General features: G+C 42.9%; 1 protein-coding gene across 2 annotated transcripts in view; it reads left to right on the top strand.

Annotated features, from left to right (window-relative positions):
* Positions 1–16,274, top strand: part of PATJ (PATJ crumbs cell polarity complex component) — a 346,204-nt gene extending 329,930 nt beyond the window's left edge. The window contains exons 43-45 of one of the 2 annotated variants that reach the window (XM_032427605.1): positions 6,206–6,312; positions 9,487–9,610; positions 14,266–16,274. In XM_032427605.1, the coding sequence (XP_032283496.1) occupies positions 6,206–6,312; positions 9,487–9,610; positions 14,266–14,412 (378 nt within the window). In that variant the 3' untranslated portion in view covers positions 14,413–16,274. The remainder of the gene's footprint in view (positions 1–6,205; positions 6,313–9,486; positions 9,611–14,265) is intronic. The other variant, XM_032427611.1, reaches the window with a different exon arrangement.
* Positions 16,275–22,192: the final 5,918 nt, after the last annotated feature.

The raw sequence follows: 22,192 nt of genomic DNA, 5'->3' as shown, positions 1-22,192 counted from the left end.
TTGTCTTAAAGACCCACTCAGGATATATGTAGCAGCACTATGTGCAGCAGTAAAGAAAAACATAAACTTAAAGGACCCACAGGTTTTGAACCAGGTGATGGTTTTGAAGGGTGAGTGGGAAGCAAGGAAGACATCTTCCATATCTCCAGTCCCCAGGGATGAGGGTTGAGAAGAAAGGTTGCTAATCTGAATACTGTGGAAATGGAGCTGGCCATAGCTGGGTCCAAGGACTCTGGACACCACAGCTCCTGAACCACATATTCAAGTTGCTCAGACCTTAATACCTATTGTCTGAGGACCTCAAAGCCTTCTTTGCTTTACCCAGAAACCCTATCCTCTCCTCTCTCCACTTTGAACAGCATGTGTTCATATCTGCCCCCCACACTAGATAACATCAACTTCAAGCCTGTCCGTTGAAGGGACGGAACACATCTGCTTTCCCTTGGTTTCTTCTACTCTCGCCCCCTTTTTTTTAACTTCCGAACTACCACAGAAGTTTGTACCCAGGAGTTATAGATTTACTAAAAAAAAAAAAAAAAAAATGAGTAAACCTCCCATTAGTCTGTTTGCCTTCCCCCTTCAAAACACATAAATAGACCTTTCCCAGCCTTACCTCCATGTTTTTTAGTCCCTAGTGTTGATGGGGGAAGACACTTCAGATGCAGGGCTGAACTAAGACTCTTGGCCGCATCTCCTTGGACTTCTCCCCAGCTGAACATATACATCCTTCCGAGACAGATCAGAGTATCACCTTTCACAAATCTATCCCTGGGAAGACCAATCAACTCTGAGACCAAGGTGGTTAATGATGGTTAATGGAGACACCTTGGGGCTATAAAGTCATTCTGGGGGTGATGGGTTTATGGTCTCCTTGCCTTCCTACAAAAGACTAAGCCATCAGTGAAAATCCTTCACATTTCCCATCTAGCTTCTTGGCTTCCACTCCTACAAAATAGGAGCTTGAACAGCTCCAAGGATCCTAGGTAAGCCCCTTGGATTTAATATCAATGGTTGGGAGGCCCTTTTTATTTCAGGGTTGGGGGTAAGCAAGAGGCCTTTAGATTTTAGAGGGATGTGAGTTTTTCTGTAAGATGGTGCTGTTAGAAGTGTTTTTATGTTTTCTGGCTAGATAAAAAAATTTAATTTTTACCCAAATAAAACTGTGACTTTGGTTTCACAACTTATACAGCTGATTTCATGGACTCTTGAAAGTGTATTCTCTTTCTAAAAGTTAAAAAAAAAAAAAAAGATCCTTCTAGAACATCCATGGGCATATATCTCCCATGTCCTGAGCCCTCTTCTTATAAGACCTTGTGAGAGCCAGGGAGTTTTCCCGCCTGTTGTCAACCACACGCCGTGACGGTCTGCTCTGTTTGCAACTGCTTGTTCAACTATCTCTCTGCCCCTCTTCCTCCCTGACTGTCATATCTAGACTGTACTTAACTATATGCAGCGTGAGTCAGATTGCCTGATGTGAGAGTCCAAGACCAGGTCTGTACCCTAACATTGCGTATGATTAAGAGCACAAGATTCTAGAGTGAAATGACACAGAAGTGAAACCAGCCTTCACTCCTTAACTGACCTTGGGAAAGTTACTTAACCTCTCAGCCCCAGGTTCGTCTGTCTAAAATACAGAAATAATGGTGGTACCTACCTCTGTAGGGACTCAGGAGAGTGCTTAGCATAAAGTAAGTGCTCAGTTGGTACTCAGTAGTCGTGGCGCTGTTATAGGTTGAACAAATGGGCAAAGAAAGGAGCAGGTTGCGATCAAAACTTGGCTTTTGAAGGTACCTTAGAGAAAACAATATTTTATCGACTTTCCTCTTCAGCCCCATAATGGAGAGTCTGTTTATGGCCAGCTGAGAGTACAAGTCCAGATTCCCACCAAATATAGGAATCCCCTTTGCTATATCCCAAACTGATAGATTTTGAGCCTCTGTTTGAATGCTTGCTTTGGCAGGATGCTCATGCTCTAACAAGCTGCGCCGTTCCATTCTGTAACGGCCTGACCAGAGTTTTTTTCTCCTTAAAAGGACCCAAAACCAATCTCCTTGTAACCTCTATCAGTCTCACTCTGTTCTGTGGAAATTCAGAAAACTGAGTCCCATAATCCCTATTCCTTAGGAAGGTTTTGGGTTCATTCACTCCACAAATACTCATTAAGCAATTGTTATGTGCCAGGCATGTTAATACTAAGAAGCAGTCCTTATCCTCATGAATCCTGTGATGGGGAGGTGGGGGAGACCCATTAGCAGTCACGGAAATATGTATCATCAAAATTTGTGAGAAAGATTTTGGGAGTGCTATGGAGAGGAAAACAAGAGAAATTAATTTAAGCACCAGTAGTAAAGAAGGCTTGTATAAGGAATGTGACTTGTAAGCTGATACCAGGCCAAGTGGTGTTTTTTGGGGGGGGAGCAGATTGTGGGCAGAGAGAACTGGAATGTGGAGTGGAGTGGAAGGAAACTGATGAGATTAGAGGAGCAGGCTAGGGGAGGACTTTTTTTTTTTGAGAGAGAGAGAGAGAGAGAGCACAAGAGGGGGTAGGGTCAGAGGGAGGAGCAGACTCCCTGCTGAGCAGGGAGCCCGATGCGGGACTCGATCCCGGGACTCTGGGATCATGACCCGAGCCAAAGGCAGTCGCCCAACCAACTGAGCCACCCAGCCGCCCTAGGGGAGGACTTTTGTGTATATAATTAGGGAGTCTGAATTTTATTCTAAGTACAGAGAGAGACCACTGAAAGGTTTTAAGCAGGGGATTGCCGTTATCCATTTTATATTGAAAAAGATAACTGGCTATTATTGTATAGAAGAGAGATTGGAAGAGGATGAGTGGGGATGCCGGTTAAAAGGCAGATGATGATGATGATGAATTGATTAGGATGGTCACCACAGAAGCAAAAAGGAAACGGATTTGAGAAGCATTTTAGAGATAGAATCCAGAAGACTTGGTGGAGGATTACATACGGCAGGTGAGAGAGGGATGATGTATCAGGTTGATACTCAGAGAGTAAGCACCTGTGTGGTTAGCATCCCGGCATCGTTTCTAGTTAGACAATCATCACAAGTGAGCAATTAAGTATTTTCAATCTTGGGGCGCCTGGGTGGCTCAGTGGGTTAAGCGTCTGCCTTTGGCTCAGGTCATGATCCTTGGGTCCTGGGATCGAGCCTTGCATCGGGCTCCCTGCTCTATGGGTAGCCTGCTTCTCCCTCTCCCACTCCCCCTGCTTGTGTTCCCTCTCTCTCTGTGTCTCTCTCTGTCAGATAAATAAAATCTTTAAAAATATTTGAAAAAAAAGTATTTTCAATCTTATACCTAGCACATTTTAATCAGGTAGTCAGAGGTGCCATCTACTAAGGGGGAAAATGAATGAGAAAATGGTTGTTGGATCAAAAGTTTGAATTTGGTTAATGCAGATGGTAAGTTGACAATTGGATATATCAGACTAGGCTGGAAATTTTCAGCATCTTGTTGGCATTTAAAGCTATGGGAATAGGGGCGCCTGGGTGGCTCAGTCGGGTAAGCGTCTGCCTTTGGCTCAGGTCATGCTGCCAGGGTCCTGGGATCGAGCCCCGCATCGGGCTCCCTGCTCCGTGGGAAGCCTGCTTCTCCCTCTCCCACTCCCCCTGCTTGTGTTCCCTCTCTCGCCGTGTCTCTGTCAAATAAATAAATAAAATCTTTAAAAAAATAAAAAGTAAAGCTATGGGAATATATGTGTTGTCACCTAGACCTTGAGTGTGCATGTGGGAATTGGGCACAGGACTGAGCCACAGGGGTGAGTAGAATAGCCAAGAGATGGAAAAGTGGGCCCCAGCAGCAGGAGGAAGGCCAGAAAATGGGTCATAGAAGTTTAGGTCTGGTGATGGGGATGGCTGCTGGGATGGAGTGGTTCATGAAGATCGTGTAGGTCGAGATTACGGAGGTCATATGCAAAGACAAATTCTCCGATACGCTAGCTGTGGGGAGAGTACAGAAAGGGCTGATGGAAAGTGGAGGGGCTCTTGTGGTCAAGGCAAGTCTATCTTTTCCCCTTTGTCTCTTATCCTAAATATTTGCCCAGTTCATTCAGCCATTCTGTATATGATGGTATTTCGAGAAGATTCCATAACTTGCACACAGCTGTGTTTTCCCCCAGAATAGGATACTTCACCAAAATGTGTTCTGACTCGCCAGGGCTGGCCCTTGCTTTCCTTGTTGTAAAAACTCTATTGTTACTATTGTTAATCTGTTAGTTGCAGCTAAACTTAGCAGTTTAGGCAGCCATGCCCTCTGTTGGCTCTTTCTGAAACTGCAGCCAAATCCAGTTCTTGGCATTGGTGTCAGGTGCCTCACTCCGTACTTGTGCACTGACGAGTATAACCTAGAAGAAGAACCACCGGTCAGAACCAGGAGTAGCCCGGGAGCTCTGGAGAAAGCAGCTCAGAACTAGTGGAGATGGAAGGCATCTCCAGGCTAAGCATACAAGGCAGGCTTTTATGATTCCCGTTCAACAGATGAGAAAGCTGAAATTCAGGCACAGCACCATTTAAATGGCAGAAACTGAACTCCAGAACCTCATTCTATGTCCCAGTGTGAGCTGTCTCAGCCATACCGTATTTCTTTTGAATGCTTTTGAATGTTATTTGCAGGTTACAAATGTAAAGTGGATGTTTACCTGTCATGTACTATTGTTTGGAACCATCTAAAAAAAAACAATAGGGAATCAGAGATAGTCATTCATTCTTTCTTTCATTCACCGAATATTATTTGAGCATCTACATGCTGGGCAGTGTTGTGCATAATGAAGATACAGTAGTGACTGAAACAGACAAGCTTCCTGCCCTCGCACTCTAATATGATGCGACAGACAATAAGATAAATAAGGGAAAATAGATAAAGTTTGTTAGACAGTAGTGGTGGTGAGAAGGAAACACAAAGCAGAGGAGGGTGTGAAATGTTGGGCTGGGTGTTGGTGTGGAAATTTTAGTTACAGTGGCCAAGGAGCTGTGGGAAGTGAAGGAGCCACCCGTGCAGATGCTGAACGCAGAGTGTTCCAGACAGAAGGCGGAGCACCGGCGGAGCACTGAGGTGGAGACGCCCCCGGCATGTTAGAGGGACAGCGAGGAGGCCAGTGCGGCTGGAACACCGTGGCCGCAGAGGAAAACGTTAAGAGCTGAAAGCAGAGACATAACTGGGCAGGTTACCTGCAGATGACCTTGTGGGTCATAGTAAGGACTTAAGCTTGTGACCTTAGGGAGCTGGGTTTCCTTTGGACAGTTTTAAGCAGAGGAGTGTAATCATCTGCTGTGTTTGAACAGGACCGTTCTAGCTGCTATGGAATGAGTCGGGGAGGGGCTGAAGCAAAGAGAACAGCCAGGGGGCTTTTGTAGAACTCCAGGCAAGAGATGATTTTTGTAGAAAGACCAATAGAGAGGCGCCTAGTGGCTCATTCGTTAAGCGTCTGCCTTCGGTTCAGGTCATGATCCCAGGGTCCTGGGATCGAGTTCCGCATCGGGCTCCCTGCTCAGCGGGGAGCCTGCTTCTTCTGCCTCTGCGCCTCCTCCGCTTGTGCTCTCCCTGTCTCTCTCAAATAAATAAATAAAATCTTAAAAAAAAAAAAAAGACCAATAGAATTTTATGAGAACTGAATGTGGGTTGTGAGAGAAGTAGTCAAGGACGACACCGAGGCATTTGTTGAAACTGAAAGAATGAAGCTGTAGTTACCTGAGATGAGGAAGACTACCAGAGCAGAGGTCGGAGGGCGTGGGCTCAGTCCTGGCATATTAGCTTTGACATACCTGCTGGACATCCCCCTAGCTGGTGATTGGATAGAGAGATCTGGAGTTAAGAGGTGGTGTGGAGATGCAGATTCAGGAATTATCATTACATAGATTGGTATTACAGAGATGGTATTTAGATGATCAAGTAGGGTGAGACAAGATAAGATGAGCTAACTAAGAGGAGGTTTAGATGGGAGAGATAAGAAACTCAAGGACGGAGCCCTGTGGCACTCCCATAGAAGTTCAGGAAATAGAAAGGACACTAGGAAAGTACGGTGTCATGGTAGCCAAATGGAGACAGTAGTTTGAGAGAATATTCCATTTGTGTCAAATGCTGCAAATAGGTTGAGTCAGATGAGGATGAGAACCAACCATTGAAGATCGTGTGGTTTCTCTAATTCTCCCCGGACTTACAGTGGATTTTCTTGTTCTGATTTTCCCCCAGGTTGTAGCAGATACCAACATAAGCGCCATAGCAACTCAGCTTGAAAACATGTCCACAAGCTACCACCTTGGTTCTCCCGCTGCTGAACACCATCCAGAAGACGCAGAGTGAGTATTCTAGATGCACAGTGCCTGTTATGTGTGTGGGCAAGGCTCAGCGAGACCTTTCCAGAATCTAGGGTGTGCTTTCTAGAGAAGAAGAGGGATGAAGTACACATTACCTTTCCTAACTCCTAGAGAATCTCCAGGAACGCACCAAGGTTTCCTGACTTCTCACCAGGCTTGGTTCCACGTAGAACTTCCTGAGAGACTACTGTCAAGGGCCTGCCCACACACTGCACCTGGTTACTTTGACACAGTTCCTTCTTCCTTAAGGAATCACAGATTTACAGCCCAGGTGCACCCTGCTGTATTATGCAGGGAACTGTGTGTTCTAAGCTAAAATCTTGTTCCGAGATTAAATCTTACTGTTACACTTGCTGGGATTCTTCATTAAAACCCATCATTGCTGTTACAATTGTTCATGAAAGCAGTGTTTCTCACACTGGAATGTGCACATTAAATCTCCAAGGAGCATATGTAAAATGGCTCACTTCTCTGGCCCCATTCTCAGAGACTCTGATGAGGCGGTCTGCAGTGGATTCCCCAGGGCAGTTTTGCTACAGATCGGCAGAGGATCTGTATTTTCAGAACTGCTGCCTAAAAAGTTACGCCTCTCAGGACCGCCGGTGCCTGGTCACCAGTAGGTGCTCAGTAAATGCGTGTTGACGGATCTGAATGTTTCATTGGAAAGCTCTGTTGATCACAGACATTTCGAACTTTCTCCTGGTACTTTGCAGCTTAAATGACACCTCTGAGTTTGTTTTTCTCGAGGAAGGAATATTAAACTTAAGCTCATTTTACTTTTCTCTCTTTATGAAAGTAATAAATGCATGCTATTAAAATATGACAAATACATAAAATTATGATATTTTCAAGTTACAGTGGCCCTGACCCTATTATAGGAAGAGTACCTAGTGCACCTTTAGCATCCTTTGATGTCCCTATGGAAGTACAGAGATGCCCTTGTAATCTTGGTTCCTTTGCTAGGAACCACAGCTCCTGGCAAGCTGGGAACCACTAGCATAAAAGGATTTATAAATTATTTATAATCCAACCGCTGTTAACATTTGGAGATTCTTTTTTATTAGTCTTCTATATGAAAGTAAATTAAAACGAATTGAAAATGTGAGATAAATGGAGGCAAACTCCATCTGATGTTGCCAACTGAGGAGTGGAGTTACATTCTCCCCCTCTCCCCCTGAAAACAGGTCTCTCATCATGAAGAAGCACAATTATGAAGGTCTCTAATGATTTGGTGGCTCCCAGGGCCTAGCTCTAAGACAATGACTTCAGACATCTAGATTCCTATTTCAATATCCTTAGAAACAGGGGGCTGCATTTGGAAGAGGAACCGTGAATCCAATTCATGTTTGGCCAGTGCGCCATGACTGAGAATACTTACAAGGCCACGAAGTCATGAAATGTGGAGCCTTATTCATGACATCATTACCATGTGGCCGTAGGGGATAAGTCATCATTATTTCAGCAGATCTTTATTGAGCACCTTCCGAAGGCCGGCTACTGTACAAGTACTGGGCTCTGAGGATTCAAATTTAAAAAACATAGGTGAAGGCATTGTCCCAGTCCTCAAGGAATTGCCAGAGAATTGGGAAAACAGGCCCATAAATCCACGTTTGTAAGAGTTGATAAGTATAGGGGAGCCACGTTCCACGAGAAAGATAAATAAGCACAGGGTGCTGTGAAACCGTGGAAGTGGGGCACAACCTGGTTAGGGCGTGTCCTTGGAGACACTACCGCTTCGGCTGAGTTTTAAAAGAATTGGAATAAGCAAGAGTGGCATTGAGAACAGTTAACGATTTATAGGACACGGACGTTCAGCAATTACTATGGATTGCCTGCTGTAAACAACCAGTAAGTACATCGGTGTGAACCAGCTGAAAATCCACCCAAAAATAAGCCGGGCAAAATTGAGGAAGGGGGAGACGGAAGAATATTCTAGTCAGACAGAACAGCGTATGCAAAGGTGCCTTATATCCCAGTTTTGCAGATTTCTCTAAATCCATGAACGGCTGAGTTTATACCACACAGCTCTGCCCCTCGGACATGCATGCTGCCACAAACCAGGTGCGGCGCCCAGTGTGTAAATATGAACCCCCAACGGGGAAGACAGCAGGCGCCGGGATTCCGGGGTTCCTTTAGGTTTTCACCCTTTGGACAAGGGCATTTGGGAATAAGTAATTGGCATTCGCTAAGCTTAAACGACTTGAGCCCACAGAGATCATTTAATTTTTAGCCATGTTATTTCTAAGAGAGAAGACTTCCACACTGGACGAAACTTTGAAAATCTAAATTACCCATTTGAAACAGACAGTCTTTATCCATTTTGCTTCTTCTTGGTTTCTCTCTTTTCTCTCGGATTTCGCTTCTCACGGACACAGTCATGATCCTGAGTTTGTGACAAGCACAGTGCAGACAGCCGGGAACAAAGGTGACAGGTGACAGAGACTTAAGGAGTTCGCAGTCTGGTAGAGGAGAAAGATGACTCAGCAGCACGCCACAGTATAGCGAGTGCGTGGTGGACATCTGGCCGCACTGCAGAGGGATACAAAGGAGGAGCGGCTAACTCTCCCAAAGGAAAGCTTCACCTTGGAAGGGGGGCTTTGAAGAATGAGTTCCCACCCTGGGTCCCCTAGGGGGAAGTGGTGGGCGAGGTGTATGGGGCTACTTGGGCAGAAAAGGAGCAGCCATGTGCTGAGCTTCAGCTGGCGTCCCTATCCTGCACAGAAGCCCACCTGCAGACTGGCGGTCTGCCCCTAAGCTAAGCGAAAGCCCACCTCTCCGTCTGCCCGCACCTTCTTTAAGGATATAAAGACAGTCTCATTCAGCTTTAAACAGTAAGTGTCAAGGTTAAAAACTAAGCATATAGAAGGGTGCTGTGACAAGCTCAGCATCGTGACTTTATTTTTCATTAAAAAACAGTTTTATGAAAGAGAAACCCCTAAAACATCAAGTCATTAAAGACATATTGCTCATCAGTCCCGCATGACACGGGAAATGTAAAAGTAAGCTTCTAGGTTGCTCTCTGGGAGTTCGATTTCATAAACTGGCCTTCATAGTTTCGCAGTATGAAAGTCTCTCTCAAATCTGTGTTCTTCCATTAAAATGAAATTCCCTCTCAATATCTATTCTTGAATTAAACAGCGTGCATTGTGTTTTCAGAACACCTCCACCTAAGATTATTACTTTGGAGAAAGGCTCTGAAGGATTGGGGTTTAGTATTGTAGGGGGTTATGGAAGTCCCCATGGAGACCTGCCAATTTATGTCAAGACTATATTTGCAAAGGTATTTTTTTCCTTTTTACTGTACTTTTTTTTTTTTTTTATTAAACCTAGGTGAGACTTTTTTTAAAGTGCTTTGCCTTGCTTACTTTTAGCTCTACCTGGGTGTGTGCTTGTATGCTTATTTCATCTTAACCTTGTGTAGGACATTCCCACACCAGACTAGTGAAAGAGGAGTTCTTTTATAAGAGTGGAGTTACAGGAAGAGTAATTTTCTTTGGACCCTATTACAAAAGTAGATTTTAAAAGAGTGTCTTCTTTCAAGAACACGATATAAGGAGCAGTTCCCCACTCTTTGGAAGCTGGCCTTGGAAGTATTATTCTGGGCTAGAACAAAAGTCTGGCTTTCTCCTTCAAGAAAAGAGGACAGCAGAGGGCCGGGGAGCAGAAAGCTCTGTACGGGCCTTGGGTCGGTACCGCATTAATGGCTGGCTGTCACCAGTAACCTCAGGATGCTTTAGCTTAAGTTGCTCTCTCTCTTCCAGGCCTCTGCTAAGGTACTTGCAGGATCAGGCCACTAAATTAGACCCTGACTGGGTAATAGTGCTTTTCAGGAACTAAACATACCAGTACATCCTACTTGATACATAGGTCATGGTATAAATTCCTACCGCTGCCTCTAGATGGCTCTTAGGTAAGGGTTTGTTTTTGTTTTTGTTTTTAGGTTTCTTTATTTAAATAATCTCTACGCCCAGTGTGGGGCTTGAACTCACAACCCAGAGATCAAGTCACATGCCCTTCCAACTGAGCCAGCCAGGCGCCCCTTAGATAAGTTATTTTTAACTTTATTGTGATTTTTAAAGTTGAAATTCAATTTTATTATAAATTTTGAAGATCTCTGAAAAGGACTTAGTATTGATAGTGCAACTTTATTCTTCATTGGTTTTATCGCAGTCATTTGTTTACTCATTGATCCAGTGGCCTCCTACTGCTTTTTCCTAAAGAAATAAAGGTCTTCAAGAGAAGAAATAAGATAGATACTCTTTCTAGAAAGCTACACCATACACTAAATAACAAGTTCACTTTTACCTGTGCAGCTCTTACCACCTGTTAATGGAACCTAACTATGACCTGACATAATCCTTAAGTCATTTGGCATTTCCTTTTGGAACACAGTAGACAGCTGCAGATTTACCCACCTGTTTCCAATTTGTTAGGGTGCCTATTAAGAAGACCTGTTATTCCCAAACCACACACCTGTTGACCTGGTGATGGGCAAAAGGGGAGAGGAAAGGCAGGTCAGAAACATTCTGGATAGCAGTGCTGCCCCAGTCTCATAATTCCCAAGGTGGTAAGCTACATACAGACCCTCCTTTTCCTAAGACAACAGTAGTTGTGATAATTTGCATTTTTAAATTTGGATATATTTAAATATATATATATATATATGTAACAAAGTAGTTGTGACAATTATTTGGGGGGGGGCATTATTATACTTTGCTTTTTACAAAAGCCAGCTATGTAGATAAGAATAGTGAAAAACACATTCTGCTTCCCTGCCTTTGCCTCCATAAAGCTCTTCCAGAATGTTTGTAATCCCCTGCTCACTTCATAGGTGGGTCTGCTGTGTTCAAACAGAGGACTGGTTAGTTTCTCAGGCCTTTTGACCTACAGCCTAGAGTTAGCAGTCACACCAGCTGTACCCATCTAGACAGCTCACAGACAGTGGGACCGGGTGCAGGCCCTTCGGTCAGGGCCACAGAACATACAGCTGAGAATGAAATGGTCATGCATGGCTGGTGGGTTTTGAAAAGAAACCACCATCAGATCACAGTGGGACAAAGTAGTGGGGATAATGAATGCATGGAAGCTCCCACAGAATCTCTCTTCAAAGGTCCTCATTGAAAGTGCTCACTTAAGAAAGCACGTCTGCAAGTGGTAACCTAGGAGGAAATATTGAATATCCTTGATATGTTTTATTTTTTAAGGAATGGACCTTTGTTTGTAAAGTGAGGAACACCTAAAAATGAAAAGCTCTGAATTAAAAAAAAAAAAGTTCTAAAGCCCTAGCTAATAGCCTACTTAGTTCAGTCTCAATAAAAGAATATGCCACTGCAAACAATTATTATCATTAGTTTTAGATAGTTCCATAGTGTTTATTATAATGATATCTCATTGGATGACTTTTTTTTTTTTCATTTGTTTGAGTGAACCAATATATCCAAATTTAAAAGTTTTCTTTAGAGAATCAATAAACCAAAAACTAGCAAAAGTGTTTTTTGGTTTTTTTTTTTTTAATGGTGAAATCCTTCTAAAAATGAATTTTAACACTAAGCTAAACATTTCCTCCATAGGAATTTTGAGGATGTAGGAACTATCGCTATATGTTTTCCATGTTTTTAAACAATGAACATACACTCTTTTTTTAAGTTTACTTAAGTAATCTCTACACCCCAACGTGGGGCTTGAACTCATGACCCCAAGATCAAGAGCCACATGCTCTTCTGACTGAGCCAGCCAGGCGCCCAGCAACGATCATTTATTCTTAAAAATGTTTGTCTTCTCAAGTTTCTGGATCTCAGATACCCACAGGGTGTGGGTTTTTATGGGACCTTCTTAGTGTCCCTAAGCTTCTTTTAATAATTCTCTTGCTCAACTAAGCTATTAATTTGGCCCATCGAGGTCTTTTTTTCCCCTCCAGAAATAGGAAGCATGACAGGCACTTTGAATGTATAGGATTTTTGGGACTTAATCTGATTAACGGTCTATCAGAACCTTCCATTTCTTTCAGGTGTTTGATTGGAAACTTCAAAGTCAAAGCCAGCTTTAGGTCTCAGTCTTTTCAGCAATCAGATTTTACCATAAGCCAACAAGAAATTGGCTTACAACGACTACAACAATCCCGAGCATTTAGGGAACAGCTTTTCAGAGACTGTGAAATCTGAAAACATGAGCTCAATCACCATGAGAGTTTATTTTATCACACTACCACCATTATTGAGTAAATACCATGTGCCATATACTCACTCCTTAGAATAGGCCAACAGGTAGGTAGTAGATGCCTATTTTACAGTATTAGGGAAGGCTGAGTGACAAATTGGGGACACAGCAAGTCGGTAAAGCCACATTTATGAACTAGATGGAGGTCTGTCTGTGAATCATTTATTTCTTCCTTCCTTTGCTTAGTCTACAAATGCCACACTGATCAAGCAGGAGAGGTCCGTAGTAATGACCAGGTAAACACAGCAATACCTGCAAAAATATACAGATTCCAGAAAGTTGAAAAGTCACCCTTTTTTGCATTACTGAAAATGAAAACTTAAAAAACTGGATATGCTTTTCAAAAAAAGTACACAAATATCTGAGGTTTCCTAAAGTCCTTAGATCTTAGCATGTAACATTTAATAAAATCAAGTTAGCCAAGTAATTTTGATTTTATCCATAAGCTGTTTAATCTTGTCTGTGTTGCAGTTAACATACTTTCTTAAAAAGATTTGAATGAAGTTACAAGTTTTTTAATTTTGGTATTAGCCCCCAGTACAGACCTGGTTTTGAATATTCTTTATTATACCTTAATACCAGAATTCCACCCTTTTCACAGTTTTGAAATTCTAGATAATTCACCCATCACCTGAGGACCTTCATACTGCAGGTAGACACAGGTCTCTGGAGCATTAGTGCCTCTCATTTTGGCTCCTGCCTGAGTCCATCAGGACTGTGGGCCTCGATTATTTTCCCTAGCACTTCAACATCATTTAGGGGACTCTCCCGGCACTAATTTTCCAAGGGATTTTCACAGTTACCCCAACAAAAGGAGAAAGCCTCCTACAAATCATTGTCTAGGTTATTTTCTTTCCTTACTCATCCAAAATATTTCTAGTAATATCACGGTATTTTTAGATAACTTGGTTTTAGAATTTTAAAAAGCCCGTTTCACTTGCTTTGTGCCATTTTGAGCAGCCATGCATGACTGAGTATATAATGAAAGTAATCATTCAGAATCCTAAATGATGAAAGATAAATGAAGTTGAAGCTTTTGAATGTGATATTGCAAAATTTTAGAGATGTTACACTTTGTGTATTTTATGTAAATGTTTATGTAAAACAACTGTATTGAGATACAACACACATACAGTACAATTCACCCCATTTTAGAGGCTACATTTATTTTTTAAGTTTATTTCTTTAATCTTTACACCCAACATGGGGTTCGGAATTCTTGACCCCAAGATCAAGAGTTGCATGATCTACCAACTGAGCCAGCTAGGTGCCCGAGGCTACACTTATTTTTGACAGATCACCTCAGTGCTGATATCTTAATAATGCAATGGGAACCCTATGTAATGATGTTACTGGCAATAAGACTAACACCAGATTCAGTTCTGCCTTTGTCAGTGTCTATGTATTCGTGAATATGACGTTCAAATTCCATTCCATACTGAATATTGAAATAAGGTCCTACTTGTATTAAAAGAAATGTGAATGTCAGTACATGTCTACTAGTATGTTACCTAAGCAGTGCATAATTATGGTTACTATTCAACCATTATTCAAGTAACACATCCTACATTCGTAATTTTCCTGGTTGAAAAACATTACCTAGAAATCACTTTTAACTGGTAGCTTTTAAAGTTACTCTTTTCATAAGCACACGATAATATTAATATTATTTGTGAACTGCTTGGTCCTGGATTAAACTGGAATGTCTCTTGTTTGTAGGGAGCAGCTGCAGATGATGGCCAGTTGACGCGAGGCGATCAGATTTTAGCTGTCAATGGCGAGACGCTGGAAGGTGTTACTCATGAGCAAGCTGTGGCCATTCTAAAACGCCAGAAAGGGACTGTAGTCTTAACTGTGCTGTCGTGAGCCCCGGGTCCTAATCACAAGATAGATGTTGTAGAGTATCCATAGGAAGATGAAGCTCTGAGAGAGGATGAAAAGCAGCCTCCACTAGAATCCACCTTCATTTACCCCCTCACCCTCTTTGCTCAGGAGAGGCGGCTAGATTTCATGTGAATTGCCCAAATCAACCTTCAGCCTCTTGGTGAGGTGAATTTCTAAACCTAGAACGAGTCTTACCTGATTTGCATCTCACATCCATGTTTAGCCACTAGTAGTAACTGGTTCTGATTCTATTTGCTGCAACCGAAGTTAACCACCTCTCATTCCTGTGCCCTTCTCTGCCCATCCCTCCTCGCTCAGAGGCTTACAGCAAGCTCACATGTCCTCTAATGAACAGAAACAAATGTTAAGCAACTTGTCATCTCACTCATGATTTACTTATGCTAATTGTCTCTTCAGGTATGCCAGAAAACATTAATAGTGTAATTAACTTACCATTGATCCCCATGATGAAACACCCAAATCTTCTATGGGAAATTATTGTGCTCTTTTCTGTACGACTTAGAGTCAGATATGTCTCAAATTTGTTTCTCTGGATAGATCTTTATAAGCTAGTCATTGGTGATTATGATGAGTCCATCTGCAGACTGTAATCTGAAAATTCTGGAAGGCTTTCTAGTTGTTTTCTTGGCTACATAAACGTATACCACTGAGCAAATGCACCTTGTTCTCCACAGGAACAATTAGCATCCATGTTCTGAATTCTAACCGTGCTAAATCATGTTCAAGTCCAGGAAGTTCAGCTGGAGTTAATGGCATCTCAGTAGGCAGGCATCATTGCCTCCCCTTCAGTCTTCAGACAAGCAGGTAGAAGCCCCAGAACCAGTCTGCAGAGATCAGTAAGTTTTCCCTCAAGTCAGATGAGGTCTGGGTGGCCTTGGGCTTGTGCAAAGTGGAGTGACAAATTTGAGCATCCTTCCCCTTGGCTCCCTACTGGTCAATCTAGCAGCACAAACTGTAGGAACATAGGGATGGAGCAGCATGCTTGGCCACCAAGTGACTGTGGAAATGAACTCAGCCTAAGAATCAGTGAGGGGGCTACTTGACTAATGTTTCCTGATCTTCAGGAAGCGCCTCATTTGCTAAAGTTTTACATGCTAAGAAAGCAACAGCAGCAGAAAATACAAAAATACCTTTAAAGTTGAATAGAGGCATTCTTATTTAGGTATTAGCAGGAGGTGGGGGGGGGGGGAGATGCTTATCAGTGAATGTTATAGGTTCTTCTGTAAAAAATGTACCATGAAAGATGAGGACCAGGATCAGTAATAGAAGTAGTTTAGTATCTTTGAACTAAAACACAATGCTGCAAACGGTTCACAGTTGTTAACAAAATGGAATGGGCTCTGATTTAAAAATGTTATTTAATAATTACAGATTTTAATTGAGAATTACCTTTGAGTAGAAGTAATCACAAAGTGCATTAACTCTTGTCGGAATATTTTGTGGTTATTCCAAAGTATAGAGTGCCTAAATTTTATGTTGAATAATGTGTTTCATGACTGGTATTAAGTTTTCTGAAGTTACATATGGCTTTTGGAATTTCTAACATACCCAAGATGTGCAATGTTGTTAGAATCTTATCTTTCAGTGCATGAGAAGCTATCATCCTCAGAAGTTCTATGCTAATTGTACCTGCGAGAACACCTGAGGCAGCCAAGAAGAAATGAAGCCCAAATAAAACTTGAAAATGCACCTTAAAAAAAGTGTGTGTGTCTGTGCACACGCATGTGTATACATACACACACACACACATAAGACTTCATATATTTTGAAATGTGATTCTGCTTGATTGTGATGGAATGGCCATTAAATACACATTTTGAAATACTACATTGCTGTTGTGTCTCATACACATTATCCTCTTAGGTCATGCCACTATAAGTCTACTGCTAAGGAGGGGCGCCTGGGTGGCTCAGTCGTTAAGCATCTGCCTTCGGCTCAGGTCATGATCCCAGGGTCCTGGGATCGAGTCCCAGTTGGGCTCCCTGCTCGGCGGGAAGCCTGCTTCTTCCTCTCCCGCTCCCCCTGCTTGTGTTCCTGCTCTCGCTATCTCTCTCTATGTCAAATAAATAAATAAAATCTTAAAAAAAAAAAAAAGTCTACTGCTAAGGGAATTGTGCTTTATACTTCTTCCTGCAGTAAACGGACCAAAATTCTCATCACTGGTTCTGTCTCTGCTGCATGACTACAAATAATTGCCTGGCCAAAAATGCTTTCTTGCACCAGAACTTACAAGCTTAGAGGACACGAAGATGGGAATTTGTGAAAAGAGCACTGGTCTCATAGCCACATGTATTGTTTTGGCCTCATCATTTGGGAAATCTAAGTGTTGTGATTGGAGGCAGAGTGAGAAGGAAGTAAATCAGGAAAAAACTGCCGGGTGTCTGTGTAAGATGTTTCCAAAGATTCTAAGTAAGTGTTGTTGCCTAAAGAGCAAATGGAATCTTATTATATATGAAAAAGCGTAATTTCTACATCTGATTTGGTTTTTTTTTTCTTCAGCCATTTTGTTCCCTAATGGGGGGGTGGGAATCCGATTCCTCACAGAGTTTTCCGGTCCTGTTAAAATCTGGGATCCATTAATGGCTGTCTCGCGGCAAGTGTTTTACCAGGCATTAGAACAAGTGCTTTACACAAGAGCCGGGACAGTAGTCCAGAGGGCGAGTCTTGGCATCCCCCTGAGTTCGAATCCCAACTCCCCAGCCTTGTGGACTTGAACAAGTTATTTAATTATCCCTTGCTTTAGTTTCTTCAGTTAGAAAAGGGTGGAGGTGGGTGGTTTCTAAGTACTATCATGAGTGAGGTCCAGGTAGAAGCCTTAGTACGGTGCCTGGCTCATAGTGAAGTATTACATAAACAAACATGAGCAATAAACCTCTTTTCTCATATATGGAAGTGGCTTGAAATTAGACATGCTGATGATTCGTGGTTTCAGACAGTAATGACCTTTAAAAAACGTATTTCTGAGGGTGGCTTAGCACAGAACTATAGTCCAAAATCAGCAACTTGTGTCACTGATGATAATAGTGTGAGCTTGAGGAACTAGAGTCTGTGCTATCAAAAAGCCACAACAGAACTGAAACCAGGGCTCCCAACATCGGCCATGCCACTGGGATAGGGAGTAATGTCCACTCCGTAGGCCTGTGCTCCAACCTCCGGAACCGGGCAAGGTCCTTCAAATACCATCAACCCTTTGGTGAGGAATTTTAACCTGGTACACACCTTAACTCCAGGAATTTGGAATTGCAGACTGCTATTCTTTTAACCCAGCCACACACTTTCCACCCCTCTGTCGTCAAAGAAGTCAGCCTATCCCACCAGATGATGAGCTTCTTTGAAAACAGATTAGGTCAGATTCATCTTCATGTTAATTCCATCCAGTATACTTTTCAAATACTGTATGTCCCATCCTTGGAAGTTTTATTTGGGGACACACACACACACACACATATATATATATATCTTTCATTTCCCTCCTCATGTTCATGTTTTCCTTTACATCAGGGGTCAGCAAACATTTGGTGTAAAAAATCAGAAAATAAGTATCTTAGGCTTTGCAGCCCTTTGCAATCTTTATCACTACTCAACTTTGCCATGGTAGCACGGAAGCAGCAATAGACAATACATAAATGAATGAGCTTGGTTGTGTTCCAATAAAGCTTTGTTTACAGACACAGGCAGCGGGCCAAATTTGGCTCATAGGCCATGTGTACTTGGTCCCTGCTTTATATACCTGAACATATTTTAAGACTTATAGTAGTAGTTTAAGATCCTTGTCTATTATAGTATTCCATCGTCTTTGATATTCCTGGAGCTGTTTCTATTGATTTTTCTAATTTTGGATGGGTCTTATTTTTCTGCTTCTTTGCATGTCTGATTTTTTTTGGATGCCAAGCGTTATAAAACTTACATTTTTGGGTGGTGGATTTTGTTGTATTCCTTAAATAGCAGTGGACTGTTCTTACCCACAGTTTAAATTACTTGTGATCAGTTGGATCCTTTCAAGTGTTGTTTTTTACACTTTCTTAGGGTGAGCCTAATGAAGCTTTAGTTTAGGTTAATCTCGCCCTGCTGAAAATAAGGATTTATCCTGAAAATTCCACCCAATGCCAGTATATTATGAGGTCTTTCCATCCTGAACGTCGGAAACTATTCAACAGCCCTGCCTAAACCCCAGGCGGTTCTTTCGTGGCCTCGAGGAGTTCCCTCCCATGCACGTGCAGATTAGTACTCCAGCCAAGACTGAGGGGGTCCCTCTGCAGATCTCTATTGCTCTGTCTCTGCGAAGCTCCTTCCTGTCCAGGACTCTGCCTTACAAATTCTAGCCATCTTGGCCTCCCTGAACTTTGATCTCTCCTCCGCCAGTGGAGTCTGTTCAGTTTCCCCTTCCTGAGCTGTGGTCTGGACACTACCTCCTGGCACTACACTGGGGCGGTTGTGGACCTTATTTCAGGGACAAAAGTCCTGTGCTGCCTATTGTCCAATATCTGAAAACTGTTGTCTCGTCTATGGTGTCCACTTTTCCAAGTGTTTACTACAGCAGGAAGGCAATTCCCAAAGCACTTAATTCTTCATGGGCAAAAGCAAAAGCCCGTTAGCCCTTTATCCTTGATCTAATCAAAGGGATTTAAGATGCTGATGAGAATCAAGTTCTCATAATATGATTCAATTTTCTGTAAGCATTTTGCACTTAAAGAGCACTACACCAGTAAACCCCTTGGTTTTTCCCAGCTTCTGGAATTGACTCACACCTGCCCATGTGACGTAGGAGGGCAATCCCTTTTCAGGAACACACTTTTTTTTTTAATCAGGATCAGAACTACCACCACCTTATCTTGGGAGCTCAAGCAACATTGCCTTTCCTCACAGCATTGGCTTTCAAACTATAAGCAACTGAAACTTTTTCGCTTCAATTTCCTCCTCCATTTATATTTTATTTATACTTATATTTTCCTATAAAAGTCAATCATAATAGACTTTTTTGAGCACAAAATTTTTAATTTAGGTAATAGTTCCATGCAAAGTTTTTGACAGCTTGACTTCCAATTGTCAGATTCTCTATATTTAAGTAAAGACTAAAAAAGAAACATTTCACTGCATAATGCCAATATAAACTGAAATTTGGAAGTGTGTGTGTGTGTGTGTGTGTGTGTAAAGGACTTTAACCTCCACCCCTTCTGAGCAGCATTTTTATTCCCAGTCACTTTAAGGAGCAAGTAAGCAGCTTTGGTCTTGGGTCCCTGAGATGTTGCTGTCAAGTATTAGGACCCAGGCAGGGCAAAGTTATATAGGAACAAAAATTTCTGTGATCCTCTTTCTAGAATCAGATTTTAGAGATGGTGGAGTCTCAGAATTGGAGTCTGTCCTGCCTGCCACACTGCCACTCCCATTTCACAGGTGGGAGAGACATGCCGGGGGAAGTAAGTGGCCCAGTTGCCCAGCTAATCTGCAGGCAGGGGAGTCCTCCGTAAACCTCAGTGGGGATTCATCAATTCAGCAAGCTGTTGTAGAGCACCCACACATGGCTTCTAAATTAGCCCAAATTTTTAAAGTTTATTTCAGTTCTACCTAACTTAGCTCTACAACACAAGGCACTTTCAAGACAAAAATAAAAACAAAGGCTAGAAAACAAAAGCTGTTGACAAAAAAGACCTGGTCTGGGATGCCTGGGTGGCTCATTCGGTTAAGCGACTGCCTTCAGCTCAGGTCATGATCCCAGGGTCCTGAGATCGAGTCCCACGTCGGGCTCCTTGCTCAGCGGGGAGCCTGCATCTCCCTCTGCCTGCAGCTCCCCCTGCTTGTGCTCTCTCTCTCTCTGACAAATGAATAAATAAAATCTAAAAAAAAAATTAAAAAGGAAAGGTCTTTCTCTATTAAAAAAAAAAAACGCAGTCTATCAACTCCCCATATACCCCTACATTCTGGTAAGAATTTCCAAGGTAGGACTTCCCATAACCCTCATGCTTTATGCATTCTTCTCAAGGCAGCCGTAGTTGGTGACAGGTGCAGTGTCGACTGCCTGGTGGCTTGGCTGGTCATGTGCCTAGCTTTCTTCTCCTGGGAGAGCAGAAGAAATGGTGGAGTAAAGGTGGGCCTTCTAGTAGTTAACTCCCGTCGAGGTCAGAGTCATGATTTATTTTCCTGGGAACTTCAGGATAGCTGTTTGAAAACAGGCTCCAGGGCCCCTGTACACTGAGGATTTAAGATTTTATTTATTTGACAGCACAAGCAGGGGGAGCAGGAGGCTCACCAAGCAGGGAGCCCGATGTGGGGCTCGATCCCAGGACCCTGGGATCATGACCTGAGCCAAAGGCAGATGCTTAACAACTGAGCCACCCAGGTGCCCTGATTCATCAGTTTTTAAAGATAGAGAACTGGATCATAAAATTATGAAAGCTGGCAGACCCAAAATCTGCAGTGTGAGCTGGCAGGCTCATCTCCCAGGAGAGTCAGTGATGCAGATGAAGTCCAAGAAATTTCCTCTTGCTCAGGAAGGCCAGTCTTTTTGTTCTATTCAGGCCTTCAACTGATTGATTTAAATGTGTCATCCAAAAGCATCCTCAAAGTTGACATATAACATTATCACAGACATCATGGGACTTTGAATTGCAACTCCTTTACTTTTTTTTAATATTTTAAAGTAATCTCTACACCGAATGTGGGGCTTGAACTCACCCCAAGATCAAGAGTCTGATCTTGACTGAGCCAGTCAGGTGCCCCAAATTGCAACTCCTTTAGAGATGGCCTTGCCTTAAGGTACACGTAGAAGTGGTCTCTGTCCTTGTTCTCAACCCTTTTCAAGCCTCCTGCCCCCTCCTCAGCTGTGGATCAGTCACTCTCACCAATACCACCTCCCCAGATCCCCTAGGAGCAGACACCTGAGCTCCTACTTCTGCCATCTCATCAGCTAGGGACTCCCTGGTATTTATATGTCTAATTAGATGACTTCTCACTGCACTCAGAGTAAAGTCCAAACTTGGCGTGTTTTTGAAGCGCTTCGTGATTAGCTTCCATCTAAATCTCTGGCAGTCACCAGATGCTTGCCAGAATAAGCCAGGCTTTCTCACCCTTAGGACGTTGCCCAGACTGCTCAGTAGCAGAGAAAGCCATGCTGCTCAAGATAGAGCCACAGACCCACTTCAGCAGCAGCATCTGGGAGAAATGCAAATGTGTCCTCTGCCCTGGACCAACCCAATCTCTGGGGTAGGGCCCAGAAATCTGTGTTTGTTTTGTTTTGTCTTGTTTGAGAGAGAGAATCTCAAGCAGACTCCACGTTCAGCTCAGAGGCCAACTTGGGGCTCGATTTCAGAACCCTGAGATCATGACCTGAGCTGAAATCAGGAGTCGTAAGCCTAAATGACTAAGCCACCCAGGCACCCCCAGAAATCTGTGTTTTAACAGGCTCTCTAGTTGATTCGGATCCACAGTGACGTTAGAGAACCCCAAGGCTAGAGCACTTTCCCTTTTTTTTCTTCCTCTCTGCGGTAATTTGCAATCGCCAAGTTCTTTTTGGTAGATCCCGGTGACCTCCAACAGGTCAGAGGCAACAGGCCTCCCCCCTCACCATCTCACTGTCTGAAGTCTGTTCCATCAAGACCAACCCTGCCTGAGCCAGCCACCGTAGAAACAGGACTTAGCAGGCGGCACAGCACACAGCCCCCACCTGTCCAGGAAGCTCAGCGAGCTGCCCACTGCCTTTTTTAGGCAATGTACGTCGGCTGTACACAAAAATCACCTGGGGCTA

This window comes from Phoca vitulina, unplaced genomic scaffold (genome assembly GCF_004348235.1).
Source record: "Phoca vitulina isolate PV1807 unplaced genomic scaffold, GSC_HSeal_1.0 scaffold2, whole genome shotgun sequence".
NCBI lineage: Eukaryota > Metazoa > Chordata > Mammalia > Carnivora > Phocidae > Phoca > Phoca vitulina.
Note: the sequence above shows the minus strand (reverse complement) of the source record. Positions and strands in the feature narration are given on the sequence as shown.